The sequence below is a fragment of the Mastigoproctus giganteus genome, chromosome 12, assembly GCF_048544385.1.
Source record: "Mastigoproctus giganteus isolate SK-2022 chromosome 12, ASM4854438v1, whole genome shotgun sequence".
NCBI lineage: Eukaryota > Metazoa > Arthropoda > Arachnida > Uropygi > Thelyphonidae > Mastigoproctus > Mastigoproctus giganteus.
Genome location: NC_143586.1, coordinates 93,762,634 through 93,787,090, shown reverse-complemented (window position 1 = coordinate 93,787,090; position 24,457 = coordinate 93,762,634). Strand labels below are relative to the sequence as shown.

The 24,457-nt window shown below is 36.7% G+C and overlaps 1 protein-coding gene across 2 annotated transcripts in view; it reads left to right on the top strand.

The window, feature by feature from the left end:
* The window catches only part of LOC150077282 (ecdysone-induced protein 78C-like), a 496,295-nt gene that overhangs the window by 388,279 nt on the left and 83,559 nt on the right, over positions 1–24,457 (top strand). For both annotated transcript variants that reach the window (XM_090386083.1, XM_090386082.1), the window contains exon 3: positions 24,277–24,418. In XM_090386083.1, the coding sequence (XP_090242209.1) occupies positions 24,277–24,418 (142 nt within the window). The remainder of the gene's footprint in view (positions 1–24,276; positions 24,419–24,457) is intronic.

Here is a 24,457-nt window from a genome sequence, read left to right as displayed (position 1 = left end):
AAATTAATGTATTCCCAAGAATGCGGTCTTCGCGCGTAGACAGTGGTTATATCACCGCCTTTCCCACACCAGGTGGAAAATGTCTAGGTTTGAAAAAAAACAAAACACCAATGACACGAGATTATGTTTTTCGGCTTTTTTCACACCGTAGCAGAGTTATTCGGTCTCAGATGAGGACCGTGTTATCCAGGAAATTTAGGTTTTTGGTCAAAATTAGGAAACCGACCAGAAAACGCACATGATTCATGGGTGTAATACACACGAGCGAATGAGGTTGTTCTTAGGTAATCCTAATACGACAAATATTGTTGTCCAAGAATACGGCGATACAGTTGCAAATTCTGACATACAAGTGGCCTTAATCAACGTACTGAAAGTGCGAACCGTTTTGTGAGTTGCATAATGGAAGATATGAAGACTGAAAACCAATATACTCTTCAGTAGTACGTGATTATTTCTTCCTTAAAAGGTGAACCATGCAACATCCTATTGAAGAAAAATTTCAACCATGCCGTGAAAGCTCCAACAGCATTTTCTTAAATGATCCTTGCTTCATGAGTTGATCCTATGGGTAAATCATACTGAAATTGTAATTTCAAAATGTCACCAGTTCCTACAACATGATATCCTAAGGTCAGCTGTTTCATTTGTCGATCATTAAATTACAGCAAGGCGGTTCCTCAGCGAGTGCTCTTTCAAGGCGGAGTATTCGAGGACAGGTGCTTCTCTGAGTGGTATTTCAAGTCTGAGATACTTGAAATATTCGAAGAAATTACTCGACGAGGATAGGTGATTCAGGTTGTGCATTTCATCACGGATTGGTCTTTCAAGTCGGTGTACTGGACGAGTCGATTGGGCCTGCACTTTTGATACCATGCATGATGGATGAAGAGCCTCATGTTGTTGACGCCAAATTCCTACACGACCATCCACGGTGTGGAGTAAATAACGTGACTCATCCGGCCAGCACACCGTCTTCCAGTCTTCTAACGTCCAACTTGCATGCTCTTTGCACCAGGTGAGTCTTTTACGCCGATGAACCTTGGTTAGGAGAGGATTCCGTAGGGGTCGTCTGCTGGTATAGCCCATACGTGCGAGCGTGCGACGCATGGTCATGCCATATATTGTTCCGGGTTGGCCCATGTTGTATTGGGCAGTCAGCTCTTCAACCATGCTACGCCTGTACGAGTCGTCGGACCCGGTGCTCACTTCTACCATCAACCTTTCGCTGGCCTTTGCAGTTTTCCGTTGGGTCGTTGTTTGACTATTTTGACGCTAGTTCTGGTACACTTTAACAACAGCGGCTCTCGAACCCCCCCCCCCCCCCAGTACTGCTCTTTGAGAAATCGAGGCACCAGCTCGTCGAGCTCCCACAATCTGTTCTTTATCAAAGTCTAATAAACCCTTCCATAAATCCTTCCACTCCATTCCAAAATTCAGGCTCAGAATTTTACTACTTACTGAAGCACTGACACTTTATCTTTGCTACTTAGGTCGACTAACTCCGCACTCTCGTGCCTCATGCGGTTAACGGGTAGCATTCAGTTTTCATAGAGGTGGTCATAATTCAGTGATCACTCAGTGTATAACGTGTATGGTATGGTTATATCTTGGTCATAAATATTCTTAATACTTTCCGTTTGTTTATATTTTAATTAAATGAAAATGAAGTAAGATTTTTCTTCTTTTTTTATATAATAATTACTTGATTGATTTTGCTAGAAACAAATAATTTATAATGATTAGCTTTTGTTTTATCCTTAATATTAGAAGAGATGCCAGGCTTAAGAAGTAAGTATTACTCGCAAAAATGAAATAAAACAACCACAACAAATGATGAACATATTCAATAATAATTAGTAATTAAGTTCTCTTGCTATCTGTTTGCATTCTATATCAATAATAATGTCCGTTTCTAATTAGCAGATTTTCTTGTGAATATATAAAAAAAACAAAAAAAAAACATTTAATTTCAATCCAGTACTTTAGATCTATGTAATTGAGTGTAACATTGTGTACAGTTACGACGCCAATTTTCTAAGTCTTGAAAAGGGCTTCATGCATATGATACTGGAAAATTTTATGAATAATTTTGAAAATATTATCTGGCTACACTAAGAAAAAAAAAACAAAAAAAACATGCTTAGTGTTAGCGATAGCGTTTATTCATTACGTAAACTGACAGAGGCACACAGCCGGTAGAGGGCAGGCTGTTACTGATTAGCAGTCAATGACCTGCCACTTCATCACTTTTGTAAACCGGATTTCTGTGTTTGAGCCTTTGAAGCCAGGGCTAGGCGAAGGTGATGAGAAATATTTCTTGCAACCCTTTGGATACTTTAGAGTTTCTCTGGTAATGTACATTATATTTCTTTTATTATCTCTTCGGAATTATTTAGTATTTCTTTGTGGTTGTGACAGTTTGCCAGAATTCGTATTATGTGCATTATATTAATTTCACAAAAAAGTTACTACTAAAACATTCTCGATCTTCAGTTTGTAGTGTATAAGTTAAAATATTTTAAAAATTCAGATTGTGTATTTTTAAATGAAGCTATTATTTTATAAACTATATCTGTTATTACGTACTATAAAATGTAAATGTAGACTGCGTTACAGATAAAGGGCTGAACTACATACGTCTCGGTCTGATTGTCTGCGTGCATTTTGATGGTGGTGGAGTGGTCAGCGATGCATTTTGGTCATGGCTTCTCCATGTTCGTTGTTCGAAGTTGTACTTGCTATCCAAAACATTATCATGTCGGAATTCTCGTGTATGTAGGATTTGCTTGTATTGTTATTTTTATTCATTTATTTTTAAATCAGTGGTTAAATCAAGTGAAATTAAACTAACTTATTTCGGATTATCATTATTAAACCATGTACATAATTTTTGTTTAGACTTTTAACTACTCAAATTAAAAATTGATGAAATATAGCTACTTATATAGGAATTTTTAGCGTTATTATTGTAGTAGGCAAATAACAACGTGATGAACTTTATAATCGTGAATTGTTTTAAACAGCTTCATTAGAACTTTTGCTTTAATTTTATACGGTTCTGCAGATTTCTGCCAAATTTTTGAATTTGGAAGATTGTGCATTGAAATAGTATTACCATAAAGTGCTTTGACCCTCATCAAGCATTGTTTTATGCCAAAATTTGTCTTAAATTTTTTAATTATAAATAATTTATTAAATAATGTTCTTGAGAATTTCTTAAAAGAATGTGGTTCTGAATGCTTTGTCTAAAGGTTTATTGGTTATTTTGGATAATATATATATATATATATATATATAGCATCCATAAAATTACTGAGTTTAGGTTGTAAAGATGTAAAATTATAGTTAAAGTGTAATATATAGAACACCCAATTAATGCCATCAAACGATCGAACATTACATCGGACGTTATGTATATACTAAATAGATACGTTATAGTGTAAAGTTAATATCTTTAAAGTTTGAAAATCCATATAGCCATAGTCCTGCCATATCTCCAGTATACATGAAAACCAAAATATAAATCATATTAAGTAAATTAATAAAATAATAAAATAATAAGCCCAACACAGGAAAATTATTTTGCAAGGAACTTTGTCGAGGGCTAAACCCTTACAAAATAACCAACCCATGCTAGACTGAGCCATCGGTTTCTGTTATCATCTGCCTGTATACTAACGCCAAAATAATATAATAGTGGAAATGTGGAATAATTTAGTATAACATTAACGTAAGATTTGAGACAAATGTAAGTCTAGAATGCCAAAACAACAAGTGTCGTACCGTAATACATAACAACAATTTATAAATGAATAATATCATCCAGCCTGTATCATTTATAAATTGTTGTTATGTATTACGGTACGACACTTGTTGTTTTGGCATTCTAGACTTACATTTGTCTCAAATCTTACGTTAATGTTATACTAAATTATTCCACATTTCCACTATTATATTATTTTGGCGTTAGTATACAGGCAGATGATAACAGAAACCGATGGCTCAGTCTAGCATGGGTTGGTTATTTTGTAAGGGTTTAGCCCTCGACAAAGTTCCTTGCAAAATAATTTTCCTGTGTTGGGCTTATTATTTTATTATTTTATTAATTTACTTAATATGATTTATATTTTGGTTTTCATGTATACTGGAGATATGGCAGGACTATGGCTATATGGATTTTCAAACTTTAAAGATATTAACTTTACACTATAACGTATCTATTTAGTATATATATATATATATATATATAGGAGCATAGATTGGGGACAAATATGGGTGAGCATTGTTTAAGTTTCCCTAAAAGGATGCTTTTGCCAGATGTTCAGCATAAATAATTCAGACAGCATGGGTTTGTTATACTATGATGTGGTTCAAAGGAACTGGATACAAAAAATAATTTTGATATCATATACTTGGATTTCAGGAAAGCTTTTGACACTGTCGTGCATGAAAGACTACTATATAAATTGGAGCAGAATGGTATTAAGGGTATGTTGCTACGATGGATAAAAGGGTGATTGAGTGAGTGGGATAAGACGGAGGGTAATAAGCAATGGATGCTGCTCTTCGTGGACTAATGTTATTAGTGGAGTCCCACAGAGTTTGGTGTTGGGCCCACTGTTTTGTATATTTATCAATGATATTGATCAAGGTATATCCTGATATACCTTGATCAATACTTTAGTGTCAAACTTTGCAGATGATACAAAGGTTGGCAGGGTTGTTACTGACAGTAATGGCAGTTGTGCTATTGCAACAGGATCTAGAACATTTGGGCTGATGGCCTGAGAAGTGGCAACTGAAATTTAACATTGACAAATGCAAAGTACTGCATGTGGGTAGAAGTAACTCCAGTGGAATGTACGAACTGTGTGATACTACACTTAGGGTGGTAGAAAATGAAAAAGGCCTGGGAGTAATTATGCAGTCAAATATGAAGTTTTCTGAGCAATGCAGACAGGCTGTAAGAGCAGATCATGGGGTTTTGTCAATGATATACAGGAATTTTGCTAGCAGGGAAAAGGTGATTATCCATTTGTATAAGGCAATGGTCAGTCCACGCCTCGAGTACTGCATACAGATCTTGAGGTCTCATTTTAGGAAAGATGTAGATTTGCTTGAGCATGTACAGAGAAGGGCAACAAGATTGGTGAGAGGAATGAAGGGATCCTCTTACCAAGAGAGGCTTAAGTTTTGCAAATTGCAGCGGTTGGAGACTAGGCACCTGTGAGGTTATCTGATTGAGGTGTATAAGGCCTTGAATGGGTTGAGTACGCTGAATTCTGATGGATCCTTCCACTTGCTCGGATTACGAACCTAAGGGGGCATAAATTGAAATTGAGGAAAGACAGTTGCAGAATAGATGTGTGGAAATTCGCTTTTAGCCAGCGGGTGGTTAATTGCTGAAACAAACTTCCATCTCATTGTGGAAGTTGATAGCTTAAATAAATTCAAGGAGGAACTGGACATTCCTTTAGAGGGAATGGGTGTGAATTTTTTTTTTTTTTTTTGGCTGATGCTACATAAGTTCATATGTTTGCTTTCTTGCATCCATGCCTCTATTAATATAATTTGTAGACTTATGTTAAGGCATTGATATAATAAAATTTATTTGCAGTTGCTATTTTGTTCAATACCTCATATAAACATTTTATCATCATATTGTTCATGTTGCAATTGAAAAACTATTTCAGATTTCTGCTGTATTCCCTCCTTTCCCAAGTTTGGTCTACTTTAATGTTATGGAATGCCAATTAACTTGGCAGTTGATTCATTGTTGTGCCCTATACTGATACAAGTCCACTAAGGTAAAAATAAAGCATATGTCATAGCCCATAGAAGTCAATTTAATTATTGCCTTTGTAATTCAAGAATTATTAATTATGAGTTGGCAAAAACTTTGCCTCTGTATGTAGCTGGAAACAAAACGCTTATGATGTCTTGCTCCTAAATTTACTTGATTTGATTTATTGCCACCTTCGGGTACCCCTCATACTGTGGGTATTTTCTTCACTGGTTTGTCAGATCTCATTGGTAAACTAGTTACCTACCTTCCATTAAGGCAATCTATAAAATATCTTAAGGCATGTATTATAAATAAAACTATATAATTGCTCCACAGGGAGCAGCACTATTTATGTGAATTGCAAAATTGAAGCAATCTATGATGACTTGCTTCACAATAAAAATGACTTTTTATAGCAAACTTAGTTTGCTTTTAGTTGTGTGCACTTGCTAATGCATGCAGTTCAGCTTTTGTATGATTGAAAGAAATGCTCCAAATTTAATTGTACTTTATTGTTATTAATACAGCCAAAACTTACATGAAATGTTCAAAACATTTTTAACAGCATAGTTAACAGATTTTGTACAAATGCATATGATAAACATCATTGGACCATTTCATTATGATCACAGTAGTTGATACCTCAAGGAACTGCAAAGACATCCAACAAGTTAGTTCTTATAGTTGTCTAAAAGCATGTTTTCTTTGTTAAAGTATTTGCTGAAATATCAGACAAGATCATGCTAATTGACTGCTGCACCTTTTACAAAGTAACAAATGTGTGCCTTTTTACACCCCATCCCTCTCTTCCAGGATAAGTTAAAAATACCAAATTAATAACAGTTTACAATGAATATGGTAATCAGCAGGCTGGATAAATGTATCCATGGTGCTCCTCTTTTTTACTTGGTCAGTACTTATCCCATTGTATAGGGCAATGGTTAGACCGTACCTTGAGTATTGCATACAGGTCTAGAGGCCTTATTAAGAAGAGCACCATGGATACATTTGTTATGCAGCATAAATTCCAGTAGATTTAGATCTACTGGAATGGTCAGGGATATATTAAAAGGATGCTCTTACCGAGGAAGGTTTCTGTTCTGCAAGTTGCAGTGATTGGAGACTAGGCACTTGTCTCCAATCTGATTGAGGCATTAGCTGGATTGGGCAAACTCAGTACAAATGGCATCCTTGCTCTGCTCTAGTGCCTCCCTAGCCAGGTGGGCAGGAGCAGCAGTGATTGGTCGTGATTGGTCTGAGCCCGTGACCACAAAATACGGAGGATGTGGAAAGGTCAGGGAATGACCACCGCATATTCCCGGAGCAATATGGCCTTAGTTGCTAACGCTCCTAAAAACCAAACAACCTTCTTGCTCTCTCTCCATATGTGACAAATTTAAATGGATGGTTGCAGAATAGATATGTGGAAGTTGCTTTCAGCCACTTCTGAAGTGATTGATTGCTGGACCAAGCTTCTATCCATTGTTATGGAAGTGGATAGTTAATGAATTCAAGGAAAACTAGACTAACTATTAAAGTGATTGGACAGGTGAAGGTTTTATGAAGGTTTTTTGCTAATGCTGTATAAACTTTCTTGCATCATTTACTGCTAATAAATACTAGCTGCAGGTTCAGACACTTCAAACCTTAGTGCAGAAAATTTGATTAACTAGAAATTCAAACACTTCATCCTTTAGTCATTTGGCCATATTTATGTAAAATAACTATTTATACTCAGTTTTGGATGAAAGGTAGGTCGCTTTGGGATTTATCAAGTTAAGTTTGGTAAGAGGCCATTCATTTCACTCACTTTTGAAGTCAATGGCCACTGTAGGATATTCCTGAATCTCACACACTTATTTTATACTGTGCTTTAAAACTATTTAAGATTTGGAATATTTAGATTATTACTATATTTAATACCACCCTTATACCATGTGAAATTAATTATATAGTTTATTAAGCTATTCGCCTAAACTGCCTGGTAAGGTAATGTTTCCGGGTATCTTACCGATACCCATCATCAGACCGTGCTGTTGGGGGAACAAAAATAATCTACTACAGGAACTACAAACAGTAACTAGGCTTGCCACGAAGAAAGAATTTTATTTACACGTTATCAACAAAACCATAAAAGGCACCTCCAAAGACTATCACACAACCCCAACCCAGCAGGGACAGCAGAACCTCCATATGTATACTGTACATACCGTTAGTCATCACTAAAATAGCTAAAGAAGCAAAGAAATTTGGTATCTTCACCTTTTGAAAAAGTTCAGCCTCCATCAAGCAGATCGTAAAACAATAGTCCAACAACCTTGACAATCATAGAGGTCCTATCTATAAAATAGACTGTAGGTGTGGGGTTACATATATAAGAGAATTATACAGGCATCTACAAGGCAGAATCAGGGCACAAAAAAAAAAAAAAAATGTACAATATGGAATAGTTCTGATGTCTGCCACATCCCTCCGTGCTTTCCAAAGTGGTGACTCTTGGGATTTCAAGAGCATGAGAATCCTCTCTATGGATAGGCAATACAACCGAAAGAAATTCAAAGAAGCTGTTGATGATCCTGCTCAGGTAGCTAACAAACTGAATGAATATTTTGCATCAACATTCACACATGAGGTGTTATTCAGCGAGGGGAATGCCAGAGGTGTATTCAACTCTGGCAGTAAGCTACAGAATCTTGAAATAACTGGGAGTAAAGTGGAGGAGAAATTGTTGAAGATAAACACAAGAAAGGCACCCGGGGTGAATGGGATCTATCCAGTTATATTAAAGGAGGCAGCAAAGGAAGTAAGCAAACCCTTAGCCATAATTATGAGAGCTTCCTTGGACTCGGGGGAGGTACCCATAGACTGGAAATGTGCAAATGTGACCCCAATTCACAAAGGAGGATCAAAGGCTGACACAAGTAATTATAGACCTGTGAGCTTAACTTCTGTTCCAGGAAAATTAATGGAGGCACTGGTTAAAGAAGCACTGCAGGATCATTTAGACAAGACTTCAGTTATAGCTCGGACACAGCATGGTTTTGTTAAGGGGAAGGGAAGTCTTGCCTGACCAATTTGATTGGATACTATGATGCAGTCACAAAAGAACTGGATGCAGGGAATAGCTTTGATATTATATACTTGGATCTTAGAAAGGCTTTTGATACTGTTGCACATGGAAGACTGCTACACAAATTGGAGCAGTGTGACATTGGAGGCAAATTGCTGCTATGGATAAAGGGGTGGTTGAGGGGAAGAAGACAGGGTGGTAATCAATGGACACTGCTCATCGTGGACTAATGTTATTAGTGGAGTCCCTCAGGGCTCAGTGTTGGGTCCATTATTGTTTTCTGTATTTATAAATGATATTGATGATGGTATATCAAGCTTAATGTCCAAGTTTGCCGACGATACAAAGGTTGGCAGGGTTGTCAAGGACACTACTGACACTGCTGCTGCAACAGGATCTGGAAAGGTTGAGCAGATGGGCTGAGAGGTGGCAAATGAAGTTTAACATTGACAAATGTAAAGTACTACACATGGGAAACAGCAACCCCAGAGCAACGTATCAACTCTGTGGTACTACACTGACAGTGGTAGAGAATGAAAGGGACTTGGGGGTGGTTGTGCAGGCAGATATGAAGTTCTCTGAACAGTGCAGACGGGCTGCAAGAGTAGCTCATGGAGTATTGTCAATGATATACAGGAATTTTTCCAGCAGGGATAAGGAGGTGATTATTCCCTTGTATCTCATGGAGTATTGTCAATGATATACAGGAATTTTTCCAGCAGGGATAAGGAGGTGATTATTCCCTTGTATAAGGCAATGGTCAGGCCACACCTAGAGTACTGTATACAGGTCTGGAGGCCTCATTTCAAGAAGGATGTAGAGCTGCTGGAACGAGTACAGAGAAGGGCAACAAGATTAGTGAATGGAACAAAGGGGTGCTCTTACGAAGAAAGGCTTAAGTTTTGCAAATTACAGTGTCTGGAGACTAGGCACCAGCGAGGTGATCTGATAGAGGTGTATAAAGCCTTGAATGGTTTGAGCATGCTCAATGCTGATGGGATTCTTCCTCTAGCTCAGAATAATCACCTGAGAGGGCATAAGTTCAAATTGAGGAAAGACAGATGTAGGATAGACGTGCAAAAATTTGCCTTTAGCCAGCGGGTGGTTGGTTGGTGGAACCGACTTCCATCCCTTGTCGTGGAGGTTGATAGCCTAAATAAGTTTAAGGCTCAGCTGGACAGGTATTTTGAACGAACAGAGGGGTGAAGTGGAAGTGGGTTTTTTTTTTTTTTTTGGCTGATGCTGCATACATAAGCTTGCTTTCTTGCATCAAATGCCTCTACTAATGCTATAATTTTGGCTGATTAGAGGGAATTGGAATTAACTCTAGCTCCTACTGCTAGTTGGTAAAAATGTTTTATTGGGTTTCTAGTGGGATTACACTCTTGTCTTAGCATCTAAATTATCTTTCACTGCAGTGAAAGATAATTCAGATGCTAAGAGCATGGAATTTGGTTTTATTGCATTGGGTTTGTGGTTGATACTCTTTTTTGGTTTGGCTGAGGATTTGGTTTGAAGGTATTACTGAGCAACAGCGTGGGTGAGAATTTACTAAAACATGGGAACCAATAGCAGGTAGCACCCACAATGTATATACATTTGTGGTAATATAAAGTAAATATTTCTGGCATGTTTGATTATCAAATAACATACTTTTAATTAAAAACTTCCATTCTGCATTCAAAAAGAATTTCTGAAAACTCCTCACCAGATGGGTAGCCACAGAGATGGCTGGGGTGGGGTGGATTTGTGTAGCAGTGCTTTGTGGGGAATTGGATGCATTTGGGATATGGGTTAAACTATTAAAAAGAAATTTAATAAAAACATCTCTAAGAATATTACACAAGTCCTGAAATTTTGAAAAAAATAGCTGCTGCTTCAGATTTATTGCAGTGTTCCTCTAATATGTGAATTGGGACTACAACTCTGTATCAAAAACCTCCCCAGGGACCAATTAAATACATACTGAAAATTTGCTGTTGACTATTCTTTTTGAGTAATACTTTCCTTCATGTATAATATAATATATACATATTCATGTATATGATTTCTGTGGTGTGGGGAGAGAAAGGGCTTTGGAATTGTACTTGTGGTCTTAGAGGAACCAACAGACCGGTTCGAAGTGGGGGAAGGCTTGAGTGACCATTTAAAATTATTGAATGCATTGATTTCATTTTTTCTATATATTTTCATCAGAGAAGTAAATCAGTGGTAGAACTAGTAGAGAGGTAGATGTAAATGTGCATTTACACCCAAATCCAAGAAATTCACATCTTACTTTTTTTTTTATTATTGATTTTTGTTGCTATCATTATTATTATTATTGATGTTTTGTACAAAACACCAATACTAAATAATAAATAAAATTTTGAAGAAAAAGACATGGGATGCATATGAAGCATCAGATGATAGAAGCCTACAGTAGATAATAAATTCTGTGATCAAGTCAAAAAGGAAGTTAGGAAAGCTTGGCAGATTACAAGATGTCCCTGGCAAAAATGCAAAGTAAAGCAGCAAAGACATGTTTATGTATGTAAACAATAGAAGGGGATGAAACATTGGTCACTAGACTGGTGTGACTATTGAAGATCCTGCTTATGTTTCTCACAAACTGAATAGGTATTTCATTTGCAGTCATATGCTGGAATTTTTAAAATGGATATTCCAGAAGTCTAAATTTTAACAGGGATATAAATGATTTTGTAGTAACCAAGAGGAAAGTGGAAGAGAAACTACATGTTGAAGCTACATGTGGGGGGGAAAAAATCTAGAGTAAATGAAATATAGCCAACTATGTCAAGGGAGGAAGCAAAATGCAGCATCTGCTTGTATGCCGCCAATAAACAAAAGGCCAGCAGATATAGAATGAATAAGTATCAGATTTCTAATTCGCATCCTGCTTATCATTAAATGTCTTTTGGTCAAACGTGGTGTTTTGCTGATATCTCATGGCTTGGTATGACTCAATTTAAATATATGGATATCCTCCATGGAACTTGTGGCTGAAAAACATGAGCTGTGCACTTGATAATCGGTTGCAAAAAAATTCAATATTTGGTTCAGAAATTGATAAGTGTTTTTCTTTCAGTGCTTGTGCTACTTATTTCCATGAGAAGTAAGCAGCATAAGTATATAATTATATATTAGCAAAAAATAATCCTCATTCTGCATAATACCATACATACTAATTTCTTTTAACCTGTCAGTTTGCCTTTCATCCCTGAGTGCAGGAAGGGAAACTACTTAAATTAAAAAAGTATTGTATTCAGGAATTGATAAAACCTACATTACATTAACCTAATTACACAGAAAAACTCTGAGAAAAGTTCCCACTTTGTTTGTTCACTTTGTCTGTTTTAATTGGTAATGTCATTGCTTATGAGCGTGTCCACTCTGTATTTAGACGGAGGAATCAAATACAAACAGGTTAACAGTTAAGAATTAACTGCAGTAATTATAGTTAGGTCACCAGTCAGATACTTAGTTTTTAGATACTACAATTTAACTGGAACACATTTGATATTAATGCTGGCTAAATTCTGACAGTATGATGAATGAGAGGTTTCACATTGTTGTGATGCAACATTCATCCACCTGCATGCTGCTGTGGTCGTTTGCAACTAATGTGATCCTGAAAAGTGTGCAGTACAGTTCTGTAGTAAGGTCCCATAAAAGTTGACAAGGAACAATTTGCTAATAAATCATTCCTTGAATGTGAAAAAAAAATGACCATAACTATTCCTACAGAAGCACAAAGTTTGCTTTTTTTTGGTGTTGGCAATGATGTAGACTCACTGGGTCGAAATGATAAATCTATGTCTCATCCACCATTATCACCTTGTGCATAATCTCACCATCTTTGGTAACCATCTGTTGCAGCTCCTGACAAACCTCAATGTGAACTTGCTGTTGATTAGGTGAGAGTAGTCTTGGAGCCCATCATGCACAAACATGTCATGTGCATGTATAATGGTCATGGAGAATACCATATGTACTTCCTGCTGCTCAATTTCTCTGCCACTTGCCTTCTGTTATACAATGATCTTCTCTCATGATTACAGATTCATAAACAATCTCATGATTGTTTATGGTTTCTGTGGTGACAGCAGTGGTTGGAGCACCAGGACTGTTGATTCTTGTGATTGAATAATGTCCATCTTTAAACTTTCTGAACCACCTGCAAGATGTTTTATACGGAAACATAGATTCATTATAAGCCTCTTTTAACATTCCATATGGTTTGGCTGATGTTTTCTTGAGATGGAAATTGTGTGAATTTGATTACTTTGTGCAAGCAACATTATGTGGGTGGACTAATTTTTAATACAGAACTTTGATTAGGTTGCTCAACTGTTAGAATATTTCTGAATTGATTATATGATTACTTCTTGAAACAACCTTCTGGGATTTCACAAGAGGAGGGAGGCAAAATATTTATCTTGTTTTTTTTTTAGTGATGTTCCATTTGGTATTATGAATCTTAATACAGAAACCATTAACAGAACAATTGGTATACAGTAGGTGCCTATTCATAATGCTGTGTTGTACTGTTGCTTTTAGTTTTTTTTTTTATGATCCTTGGTCAATCCTATGAAGTCCAATACAGTTTTCAGCATCTGTAGTGCTCTACTTTAAAACTTTCCTGCTTATATTGCTTTTTATATATTTAAATATATGTCTTAAGAAGAAATTAACCCAAATATAATCTTTATGATGCAGTTTACTTCATCATAATTGTTAAGTAAAATTTCTTTATTTCATATAGTACTTAACATGAAGCAGTCCACCCTTTACAATGTCTAGCCACTTATCAATGTGTGCACATTCCTTAGTTTTTTTTAATTTGATTTGTTCATTCACTAAACTTACAGATATAGTCAGCAGCACTGCATTCCTATGTGCTGCCAGTAAGCAAAATAAAATTTGTCACCCTGAATACTGATAAGAGTTAACCAATCAAAAACAATATCGAAAAATTTCAGCACCTTCTTGAACCTGTAAGCGATGCTTACCTCACCTATCCACTTGCGGCAGCTCTAGATACAGTAAATGTTTTCAACATTGGCATCAATAAAAAAAAAAATGTTTAAAAGCCATTTTCACTGGTGGAAAAATTCCTAATTAATTTTAGGAATGATAGTGTTATTAAAATAATTTCCAAAGGGGTCCCACCAGGGGTGGACTTGCCTTGGTGGCTATTTCTGCTGGGGCCAACAGCAAATTTGGGTAATTGACTAAAAGTCGTTGGTGGTAGTAGTAGTAGTGACATGTGATGCAAGAAAGCAAGTGTATGAGCTTATGCAGCATCAGCCAAAAAAAAAAAAAAAAAAAAAAAAAAATCGCACCATTCCCTCCAAATGCCTGTCCAGTTCTTCAAATTTATTTAACCTATCAACTTCCACAACGACAGATGGAAGTTTGTTCCAGCAATTAACCACCCGCTGGCTAAAGGCAAATTTCTACACGTCTGTTCTATATCTGTGTTTTCTTAATTTTAATTTATGTCCTCTTACATTCGTAATCTGAACAAGTGGAAGGATCCCATCAGATTTCAGCGTGCTCAACCCATTCAAGGCCTTATACACCTCAATTAGATCACCACGCAGGTGCTTAGTCTCCAGCCACTGCAATTTGCAGAACTTAAGCCTCTCTTGGTAAGAGGATCCCATCATTCCTCTCACCAATCTTGTTGCCCTTCTCTGTACATGCTCAAGTAAATCTACATCCTTCCTAAAATGAGGTCTCCAGGCCTGTATGCAGTACTCAAGGCATGGCCTGACCATTGCCTTATACAGAGGGACATCACCTCCTTTTCCCTGCTAGCAAAATTCCTATATATCATTGACAAAACCCCATGACCTGCCCTGGCAGCCCATCTGCATTGCTCAGAAAACTTTTTATTTGACTGCACAATTACTCCCAGGTCTTTTTCATTTTCTACCACCTTAAGTGTAGTACCACACAGTTGGTACGTTTGAGGTTACTTCTACCCATATGCAGTACTTTGCATTTGTCAAGGTTAAACTTCAGTTGCCACTTCTTAGCCCATCTGCCCAAATTATCTAGATCCTGTTGCAGTAGCACACTGCCATTACTGTCATTAACAACCCTGCCAACCTTGTATCATCTGCAAACTTCGACACTAAGTCTGATATACCTTCATCAATATCATTGATAAATATACAAAACAACAGCGAACCCAACACCAAACCCTGTGGGACTCCACTAATAACATTAGTCCCCGAAGAGCAGCACCCATTAATTACCACCCTCTGTCTTCTCCCACTCACCATCCTTTTATCCATTGTAGCAGCTTACCCTTAATACCTTTCTGCTCCAATTTGTACAATAGTCTTCCATTCGCAACAGTGTCAAAAGCTTTCCTGAAATCCAAATATATGATATCAAGTTTATTTTTTGCATTCAGTTCTTTTGTAACCACATCATAATATCCTATGAAATTTGTCAGACAAGACTTTCCCTTAAACTCATGCTCTCTGAATTATTGCGCAGTCTTATCTAGATGATCTTGCAATGCATCTTTAACCAGTGACTCCATTATTTTACCTGGAACAGAAGTTAAACTAACTAACTTATTCGGTCTGTAATTACTTGTCACCCTTCGATCCCCTTTGTGAATTGGGGATACATTTGCACATCTCCAGTCCGTGGGGACCTCCCCTGAGTCCAAGGATGGTCTCATAATTATGGCTGAGGGTTTGCTTAGTTGCTTTGCTGCCTCCTTTAATATAACCGGATAGATCCCATCCATCCCAGGTGCCTTTCTTATGTTTAACTTCAACAATTTCTCCTCCACTTTGCTCTCAGTTATTACAAAATCATTAAGCACCCTGCTACAATTTGATAACCTTCTGCCATTTTCAAACCTTAATAACTCATGTGTGAATGTAGATGCAAAAATACTCATTCGGTTTGTTTGCCGTCTGAGCAGGATCATCAACAGTCGAACCATCGATATCAAGTGGACCAATCAGATTCATCCCCTTCCTTTTAGAGTTTTTATATAAGTAAAGAAATCCTTACTGTTTTTCTTAGCATCTTTTGCCAAAGATTTCTCATAATCTGCCTTTGCCTGCTTAATGTCCTTTGTTACCTGATTACAGACTAGCTTATATCTGCCATAAGCGTCTGCGTTACTTAATAATTTATATGCATCCCATGCATTTTTCTTCTCAGTCACAAGTCTCATTAGTTCATTTGATAACCATTTAGGCCTAAACCTTGAACAATATTTCTTAATAGGTATGAAACTTTTAGTAGCATCCACGATTAATTCCTTGAATGCTTCCCACTTAGAATTTACTGTTGGTAACATCATCAGTTGATCCCACTGTACAGAATTTAAAAACTGTCTGAGACCACTGTACTCACCTTTACGGAAGCAAAAACCCTTTCCTTAACCCCTGATGGTAATTATATCTTTAAGTAAATTCCTCATCAGTACGCTGATCACTGTCACCTAGTGGTTCCTTTATCCGCAAATTCTTAATACCCAAATGATCACTGCTGATAACCAGATCAAGAGTATTACCTTCTCTGGTTGCCTCTTGAACATGCTGCTGCAGAAAACAATCATCCAATAAATCCACCAAAGTCTTGCTAGTGTGTGAGTGACCAACCCACAAGTTTCAGTCAATATCTGGGAAGTTAAAATCCCCCATTATAAGACATTCTGATTTACTAGCCTGCTGTATTTCTCTGTACAATTGTTCATTGTACTCATTCGAGTCATTAGGCCTATAACACACTCCTACTCTAATTTTTGCTTTCGCTGTGCTTATGTCACACCAAACTGACTCAACAGTGCACTGTTCATCTATATCAACTGGATGCACTTCTTTTGATTTTATATTTTTCTTTATTAACAGCATAACACCTCCTCCCTTCCTATCCTGTCTATCCTTTCTGTACACATTGTACTCCCTAAATTCCAGTTCTGCATCCTTATATCTGTGTGACACAACACCTCTGCTATCCCAACAATATCTGCATTTTATGTCTTGACTAACATTTCAAATTCATCAAGTTTATTTACTATACTTCTAGCATTGGTATACATGTACCTATCCTTATGATTAGTTACCCTAACACATCCCATATACCCACATGTTTCACAATGAATGCCATCAGTCCATGAAACCCCCATCACCCTTCACTCCAGGTCGCTACTTATTCTAATACAAGTTGTGCAAGAATCACCTTCACTTCTGCCTGCGGCTACTTTTAACCTTTTAGTCTGTGAATCCCCCCAAGCTAGCAGCTTGGAGGGATTCCGACTAAAAGGTCGGGGGATTCACCGACCCACCTAACACTGCCTCAGTTTTGTCATATGAAACGCTGGTGTTTCATATGACAAAATCATTGTACAGTACTAGAACCAAACTTGCTGGTCTAACCTTGGTCTTTGTTATAGTGGTCTTTGGTGTTATAATATAAATTTATTGTACTAATACAGGATATAACTAAGTAAATTATGTTGGTTAAAGGAAAGATGGCGCCTCCGTAGCCAGGGAAGGAGCAGCAGTGCGTAGCACATGCTTCTTGATTAGACCGGGTTTGAGACCGTCGCCACCAAATACGGAGGATGCGGAAAGGTCAGGGAATGATCACCGCATATCCCGGAGCAATATGGCCTTAGTTGCTAATGCTCCTAAAAAAAAAAACAAATAACAACAAAGGAAAGATTAATTTTTTTTTCAAGGGAATGTTGATGGCTTTAGATGTAATATGAGTTGTATTCAGAAGGAATAGTTAGTAATTCAAGAAAAAAGAAAGTGATAAATAGGAAATCTGCTGTATAATTACTTTAAAGAGTCTTCTTGCAAGGCTTAAGCTAAAATGGATGACTAAAGAAGTGATAAACTGAAAAGAATCTTGTGGGATGATTATAAATTTTAGGAGACCTGCTGAGAAGTATAGTCTATAACAGATATGGCGAAACTGTAGCCTCTTAGAGAAAGGGATTGGAAAAATTCTTGCCTAACAATACTTTAACAGTAAAAATAATAAAAAACCTCGTGAATAGTAACTGAACATCTAATGACTTTAATACCAGATGCTATTTTTTCAAGAAATTTGCACACTAATTTCAGTTTTGCAGAAATACAGTAACACCTGTGAATTTGAGTATCCATTAGACATCTGCCAAGGTTGACCAGTTTTATAGAACTAGCAAAATCATTAATTTATACATGACCAACTCTAACTTGGCTATCTGTTTATCTTATATGTTGACCACTTTCTTCAGTTTATGCAGTGGTTCCCTGCTTATTTTAACCTTTCTTTATTAGCTCAACTTTTTTTTTTTTTGTACCAGCCTATAAATGTAAACAGGGTGCAGAATGGATGGATATATAGTGTGTGTGTTTACCTTCTCTTCTATTACTAAGAAGACCTTTCATTTCATTAAAAAGAAATCATTTTGCTATTACTATTAATAGTGGCAACTGAAGTAAAGTGTTTTTTTTTTTTATAACATCAGCCAAAAAAACACTTTCCACATCTGTAATATTTTGTATAATTCTACCTTAAATTTATTTAAACTGCTCACTTCACGACAACAGATGGAAGTTTTGTTCCAACAATCAATTACCCTCTGGCTAAAAGCAAATTCCCACACATACTGCAACTGTGAAATTGAAGCCTTGCTTGATAAGAGCATACTTTTGTTCCTGTTATTATAATAGTTTTCACCAAGCTTTGATATTGTAATCCTTCCAGTCCCCAGAGACTGGAGATATGTAAATATTACTGGTTTGATTGTATCTAGAGTGTAGCACCCCCACCTGACAGCTCTTAATTGGAGCCGTAAAAACAGTGCCAGGTGAATTCACATTAAGTGGAGAACAGTTAAATAAATTTAACTAGTTGGTGTGGGCAGTATTTCTGGCAGATTTCAAGGTGTAATTTCTGTAATAATATTAAATATAACAGAAAAAAAAAATTAACACTGGAGCACATGTTTTAAAGACAAATGGATAAATGTCATTAGGACCTGGAGATTCTTAGCATAAAGTAGTGTTTAAGACAAAGATCTAGCATATCAACATCTCTTCAACCATACAGTTTTCCCATATATTGAGGTTATAATAGGTAACATGACGAGATCCAGTATTCTTTACCTATATAAAGGGTATAGTTTTAGAATTACACTATTCAAACATCCTCCAGTCCACTAAGCCTAACCTATTGACTACAAGAAATATCTGAATCAGCTACTGTATAATTTTGCTGCCCCTACTCTCCCAGCTCATGACTGGAGGATGTTTGAGTAGTGTACATGCAAAGGACAGTGTATACACACGTTATCAGAGCTAGGTATATTTTTGCCGATGTATTCATATATCCAAAAATTCAGTTCATACAACAAGCTCCCTCCACAACTTATCTCATTTACATCAGTGCATCAAGAATAGCTTAACTTAACAGAAAAACAATTTATCTGTGAAAAGATCTAAATCTCTGAAAAATTTCCTAATTCATTTTGCAAACATATGGCCTCAGTTCATCTCAGCAGTGTGCACAAGACTGGAATTGAGTCAGGTGTTATGGCAAAGGACTGCCGTGGCTTTCAATGTCATGTTTTTTTATTTTTTTTTAAATAAACCCTTAGCACGAGAGGTATTAGAACCTGTAGTACATACTACCATGCATTGTGTTGAAGGTTGAGAATTATTTGTTGACATTAGACTTAAATATCTGCAGATTGTAATTTTCAGGAAATGTGTATGAAGGAAGGTTGTTCCAGAAAACTGAAGTAGAATGAATAAATGAGGAAGAAGAAAAGTTGGTTCGGTGAATTTGAAATTGGACAGTAAAAGGATGTTGATTGGTTGTGTACACGTTTGGACTGCTTTAGGAGAGACAGTGGGAATTATAGAAGCTCAGAAGAGCAGTGCCTGTGAAAGTATAGAAAAGTCATGCAGCAGAAACCCTGTCTGAGACAGGGAATGGAGAGATTCTGTTAGAGACAAGTCATTAACCTAATCCCTCTTTTGAATGGGATCTGGAAGATGTGAGAACAATATTCCATGGTAGGATGGATTTGCAATTTACACAGAATGAACAGCTCTTTGGTATAAAAGTAATGCAGAGACGAGAGTGAAAGAGAAACCCCAATTTTTTTAGATGCATAGGAAGCAATATTTATGAGCTTATGCCAAGAGATATTAGAATTCATGGTAATCCTAGTAGAAATATATCATCTTGCCTAGAAATCGGTGTCATCGAAAAGAAGCAGAAGAATTTCTTTTTACGAGATATAAGACAGGACTGACTTTTAGAAAGATTGAAATCAACTAAGTTATCTTTGCCCTGCTGGAGAATTACCTAGAGATCAACCATTTAAGGAATTGGAAGTGGATATTTGAGAAGTTGAAGCTATTTGTTCATTGACCCCAGGGGCTCGTCTGTGGTGAGTATGGGCTTGGCACACCCAGGGTCCTGAGCTGGATATCATCATGATTCCCTTCTACTTCTCTCTCTCTCTCTCTCTCTCTCTCTCTCTGAATAATTCAGAATTTTTTTTGGCTGGTGCAGCATAAGCTTCAGGCTTCCTTGCACCATATAGCTAATAATAATAATGATACGGTTTGTCAAACTGGAAGATGGAATGCAATGTGCTACCATCAGCAAAACTATCGATAAAATTTCCAGTCAACAGAAGAACATCAGTAATAGTGATTAATATTAGATAGTGACGATATAGTTTAGGGCTAAAGCCTCGGGTTATGTAAAGAGTTTAACTAATGTACAAGTTAGTGCAACTGCATCATTTCAGTACATAGCCAACTACTTAAATAGTTATAAATGAAGAGCTAATAAACTCTGAAACGGTGCCGTATGGGTGATAGTATCCACTGAGAATAAGTAACAATAGTCTTCTCCTGTGGTGAAGTATTACTTATTTAAGGTAGTGCAATATCATGGTAACTCATTGTGAAGGTATTCACAACATGAGGTATACTTAATGATCCCAATTTATAACTATTTAAGTAGTTGGCTATGAACTGAAATGATGTAATTGCACTAACTTGTACATTAGATAGCGAATAATATATATATATATATATATATAGGGTTGTTAAAATTAAAATATCCCTATGTAGAGGGCTGTGGAGTGAGTTCTAAGGATTGTACTAAAGAGAGAGTTGGACAACAGGTTCAATAAAGAATGTGCTTGCCATTTATTGGGGAAAAAAACTTAAATGTGGCCTCCATTTTGGTCAACAACAGTTTCCATTTGAAGAACAGCATTTTCTATAGCAGAACATAACATGTTAACTGGAATAACCAGCACATTACGCCTAATGCTGTCCTTCAGATTTGCCAGAGTTTGACATCCTTCCTGGTACACCTGGTTCTTCAAAAAACCTTGCAACCAGAAGTTGCATGGGGTGAGGTCTGGTAATCAGGGTGGCCAAGATGTCTGGAAACAATGGCTGATGACCCTGTTCGTCTGTAAAGTGTTGCCTTAGAAACCCTTGGACACAATGGTGGATGTGGAGTGGTGCACCATCTTGCATGAGTATCCTGAAGGCACTCACATTGTTGCAGATCTGGTATTGCGAAATTTGCCAACAGTTCATAATATCGCTGTCCAGTGTGATGGGACAGGTGCGGGGTCCAGTTGGTGTTATCTGTTCAAAAAAATGTGGCTGTAAATCCACACATTCATTTTTGGAGAATGCAACGGGACTTCTTGGATAACTTGAGGGTTTTCTGTTGCCCAAATGTGACAGTTGTGCATATTCACTTGTCCATTTAAGCAGAAGTGGGCTTTATCACTCCAAAGGATATTCTATGGCCAAGTGATATCCACTGTCAGTGGTGCCAGAAACTGAAGTGCATATGTGAAATGAATATCTGCATCACCGCGCTTTAGCTGCTGTAGCATGTGTGTCTTGTAAGGATAGTACCACAACACCTGGTGCATTACTAGCCTTACAGTAGAATACGGCATGTCCACTTCATGAGAAACAGCTGGCACACTTATACTACCACATGCAAATTGACTTGATAAATCCACAACAGCCATAGCCACATCTTCAACATGAGGAGTCGACTCGTTTTCGACCTCTACCTGGTTGAACACAGAAGTCCTGTCACTTCAAATTTTGCAATCATTTTGTGGGCAGCACAAACAGTCATAGGTCCATGCCTTATGCTTTTCTGATGCTGGCATTCTCTGATAGCCACAGCTGCATTGTTGCTGTTGTGATAGTACAGCTTCACTAAAAACACCTTTTCCTGCAACATTGTTGGCATTGCTGCTATAGTGTAGACAATCATTTACTGTATGATTTTGAAGAGACTGTTTGCTTTTGTATAGTACAGTAGAGCTGAGTATAGGCACTGTGGCAATAACTTACGATTATGCAAATAACGTAAGTTATTTGCATAATTGTAATTAAGATAGTTACGTGTGATACAGTGACAAATTTTGTAACTTTTTTTTTTTTTCCAATAAATGGCGAGTGCATTCTTTATTGTACCTGTTGTCCAAATTTCGCTTAGAAAATGCTTAGAACTTGCTCCAGAGCCCTCTACATAGGGATACTTTTAATTTTAACAATCGTGTGTGTATTTAAAATTTCAAGAGCCTGACAGTCTTTTAAACTGGAAAAATGGAAGTGTGTTTTTGTTGTTTTCTTTAAACATTAGTAGTGGCAAATGATGCAAGAATGCAAGCTTATGCAGCAAAAAAAAAAAAAAATTATCCATCCCCTTCAGTAGTACACTTCCTTGAATTGTCTACTTCTTTAACTTGAATTTATTTAAACTATCTACCTCTACAACAACAGATGAAAGCTTGTTCGAGCAATCAACTACCAGTTGGCTGAAGGCAAATTTTCACACCTATTCTGCAACCGTCCTTCCTCAATTAGAATTTGTCCACTCCTGTGCATAGTCTGAGGAGAAAGAATCCTGTAAGCATTTGCTACATTTTGGGTGCCATTACTGTCACTCAGTTACCATGCAATATATATTTTGCTGGAATCTGTCAGGCCAGGCACCATGGCTGCAGGGTTAAATGGATATGTTTGGTTATTTTACTGTTCAGTGAAGTTTCAGTGTCTGATTATATTATAACACTCAAATCTTCAATACTTTGGTGATACTCCTCAACCCCTATCCCCTCGTGTGTGTGTGCGTGTGCGCAAATTATTCTTAGGTTTTATTTGGCTGGATATAACTGTCAATGTCTCCAATTATCCATGAAACCTATCTAAATCATTTTGAAAAAATTTAGTCTGATTTTTATTGTTGATCTCCCACCCAAACTACTTTTATATGTTATATCAAATTTCAGCACTACTACTTTCCCTTCTTAGTATCATTTAAGAAAATCAAAGACTAGGACAGCCTTAAAACCTGAACCTTGGGGGATCTTTTTGCCTTGGCAAATTCTGAAGAGTAACCAATTATAATACTGCTTTGTTTCCTGTCCATCAGCTAAAATAGGATGTCCTCAATCTGTCTTAGACTTTCTGAGAATCCCAATATACTCCAGTTATACAGCAGTGGTACAGTGTCAAATGTGTGCTCAAGTTCAAGTATATATTATTTCTTACATACAACATTGTTTCAAAATTGTTTCTTACAACTTCATAGCAATAAGCTTGTGTTGGTCAAGCAAGATTTTTTGCCTTCATAAAACTTGGTGATCTCATAAAAATGGAGGTTAGTATCCATAAAGGTTACTGAATTTTGGTATCATCAAAGTTAATTTGAATTATGAATTATTTCATTTTTATGAAAGTTGTGCTTTAAGAAGTAGGCAAGGTTTTTAACGAACCTTGCCTACTTCTATGAATTTCTTCTAAAGTAATAACAATGGAGAAAAAATTCAGAAGGCAAAAAAAATCCACATATTTGCAAATTAAATGGTAAATGTGCTAAGAAGTGTTTAAGATGGACAGTTTTTTAATATCCATATTAAAAGTGTAAATTATGAATGCCTAATGTTTGTTTCATTTTGACATGCTGGGTTGCAGTAGTAACATTTGTTGAAGGTAAATGTTGGGGGTGAAAAGGTAAAACAAGTTCAGAAAGAACAATGATGCTAGGTGATTTGGATCATTGCTGACAGTCTGTAGATTGAAATTAATCTTAAATTACCACAAATTTTCCTAAATAAACAAATGATGCCACTATTGCAAATTTGCTAATCTATAATTGGCTGTGTATAAATGATGCAAGTGCACTAAGATATACAGTCTCTTTTGCAGCTTGAGGCATAAGCCCTTAATGCATTAGTCATAAATTTCCATAATTTGCCTTATATACTTTAATTAAAATATATAAGATTCATTTTAAATTGGTTCACACTATGTACACTTAAGTTTGTTCGTAGCTCCTATAGTTTGTCACTTCATATAAAACACTTTGATTTCAGGGTTTCTTCAGACGAAGTATACAAAAACAAATAGAATATCGGTGTTTAAGAGATGGGAAGTGCCTGGTAATTAGGCTCAACCGTAATCGTTGTCAATACTGTCGTTTCAAGAAATGCCTAGCTGTTGGGATGTCCAGAGACTGTAAGTTTTTAAAAGGAAAAAAGAAAAAAATGTGTGTGT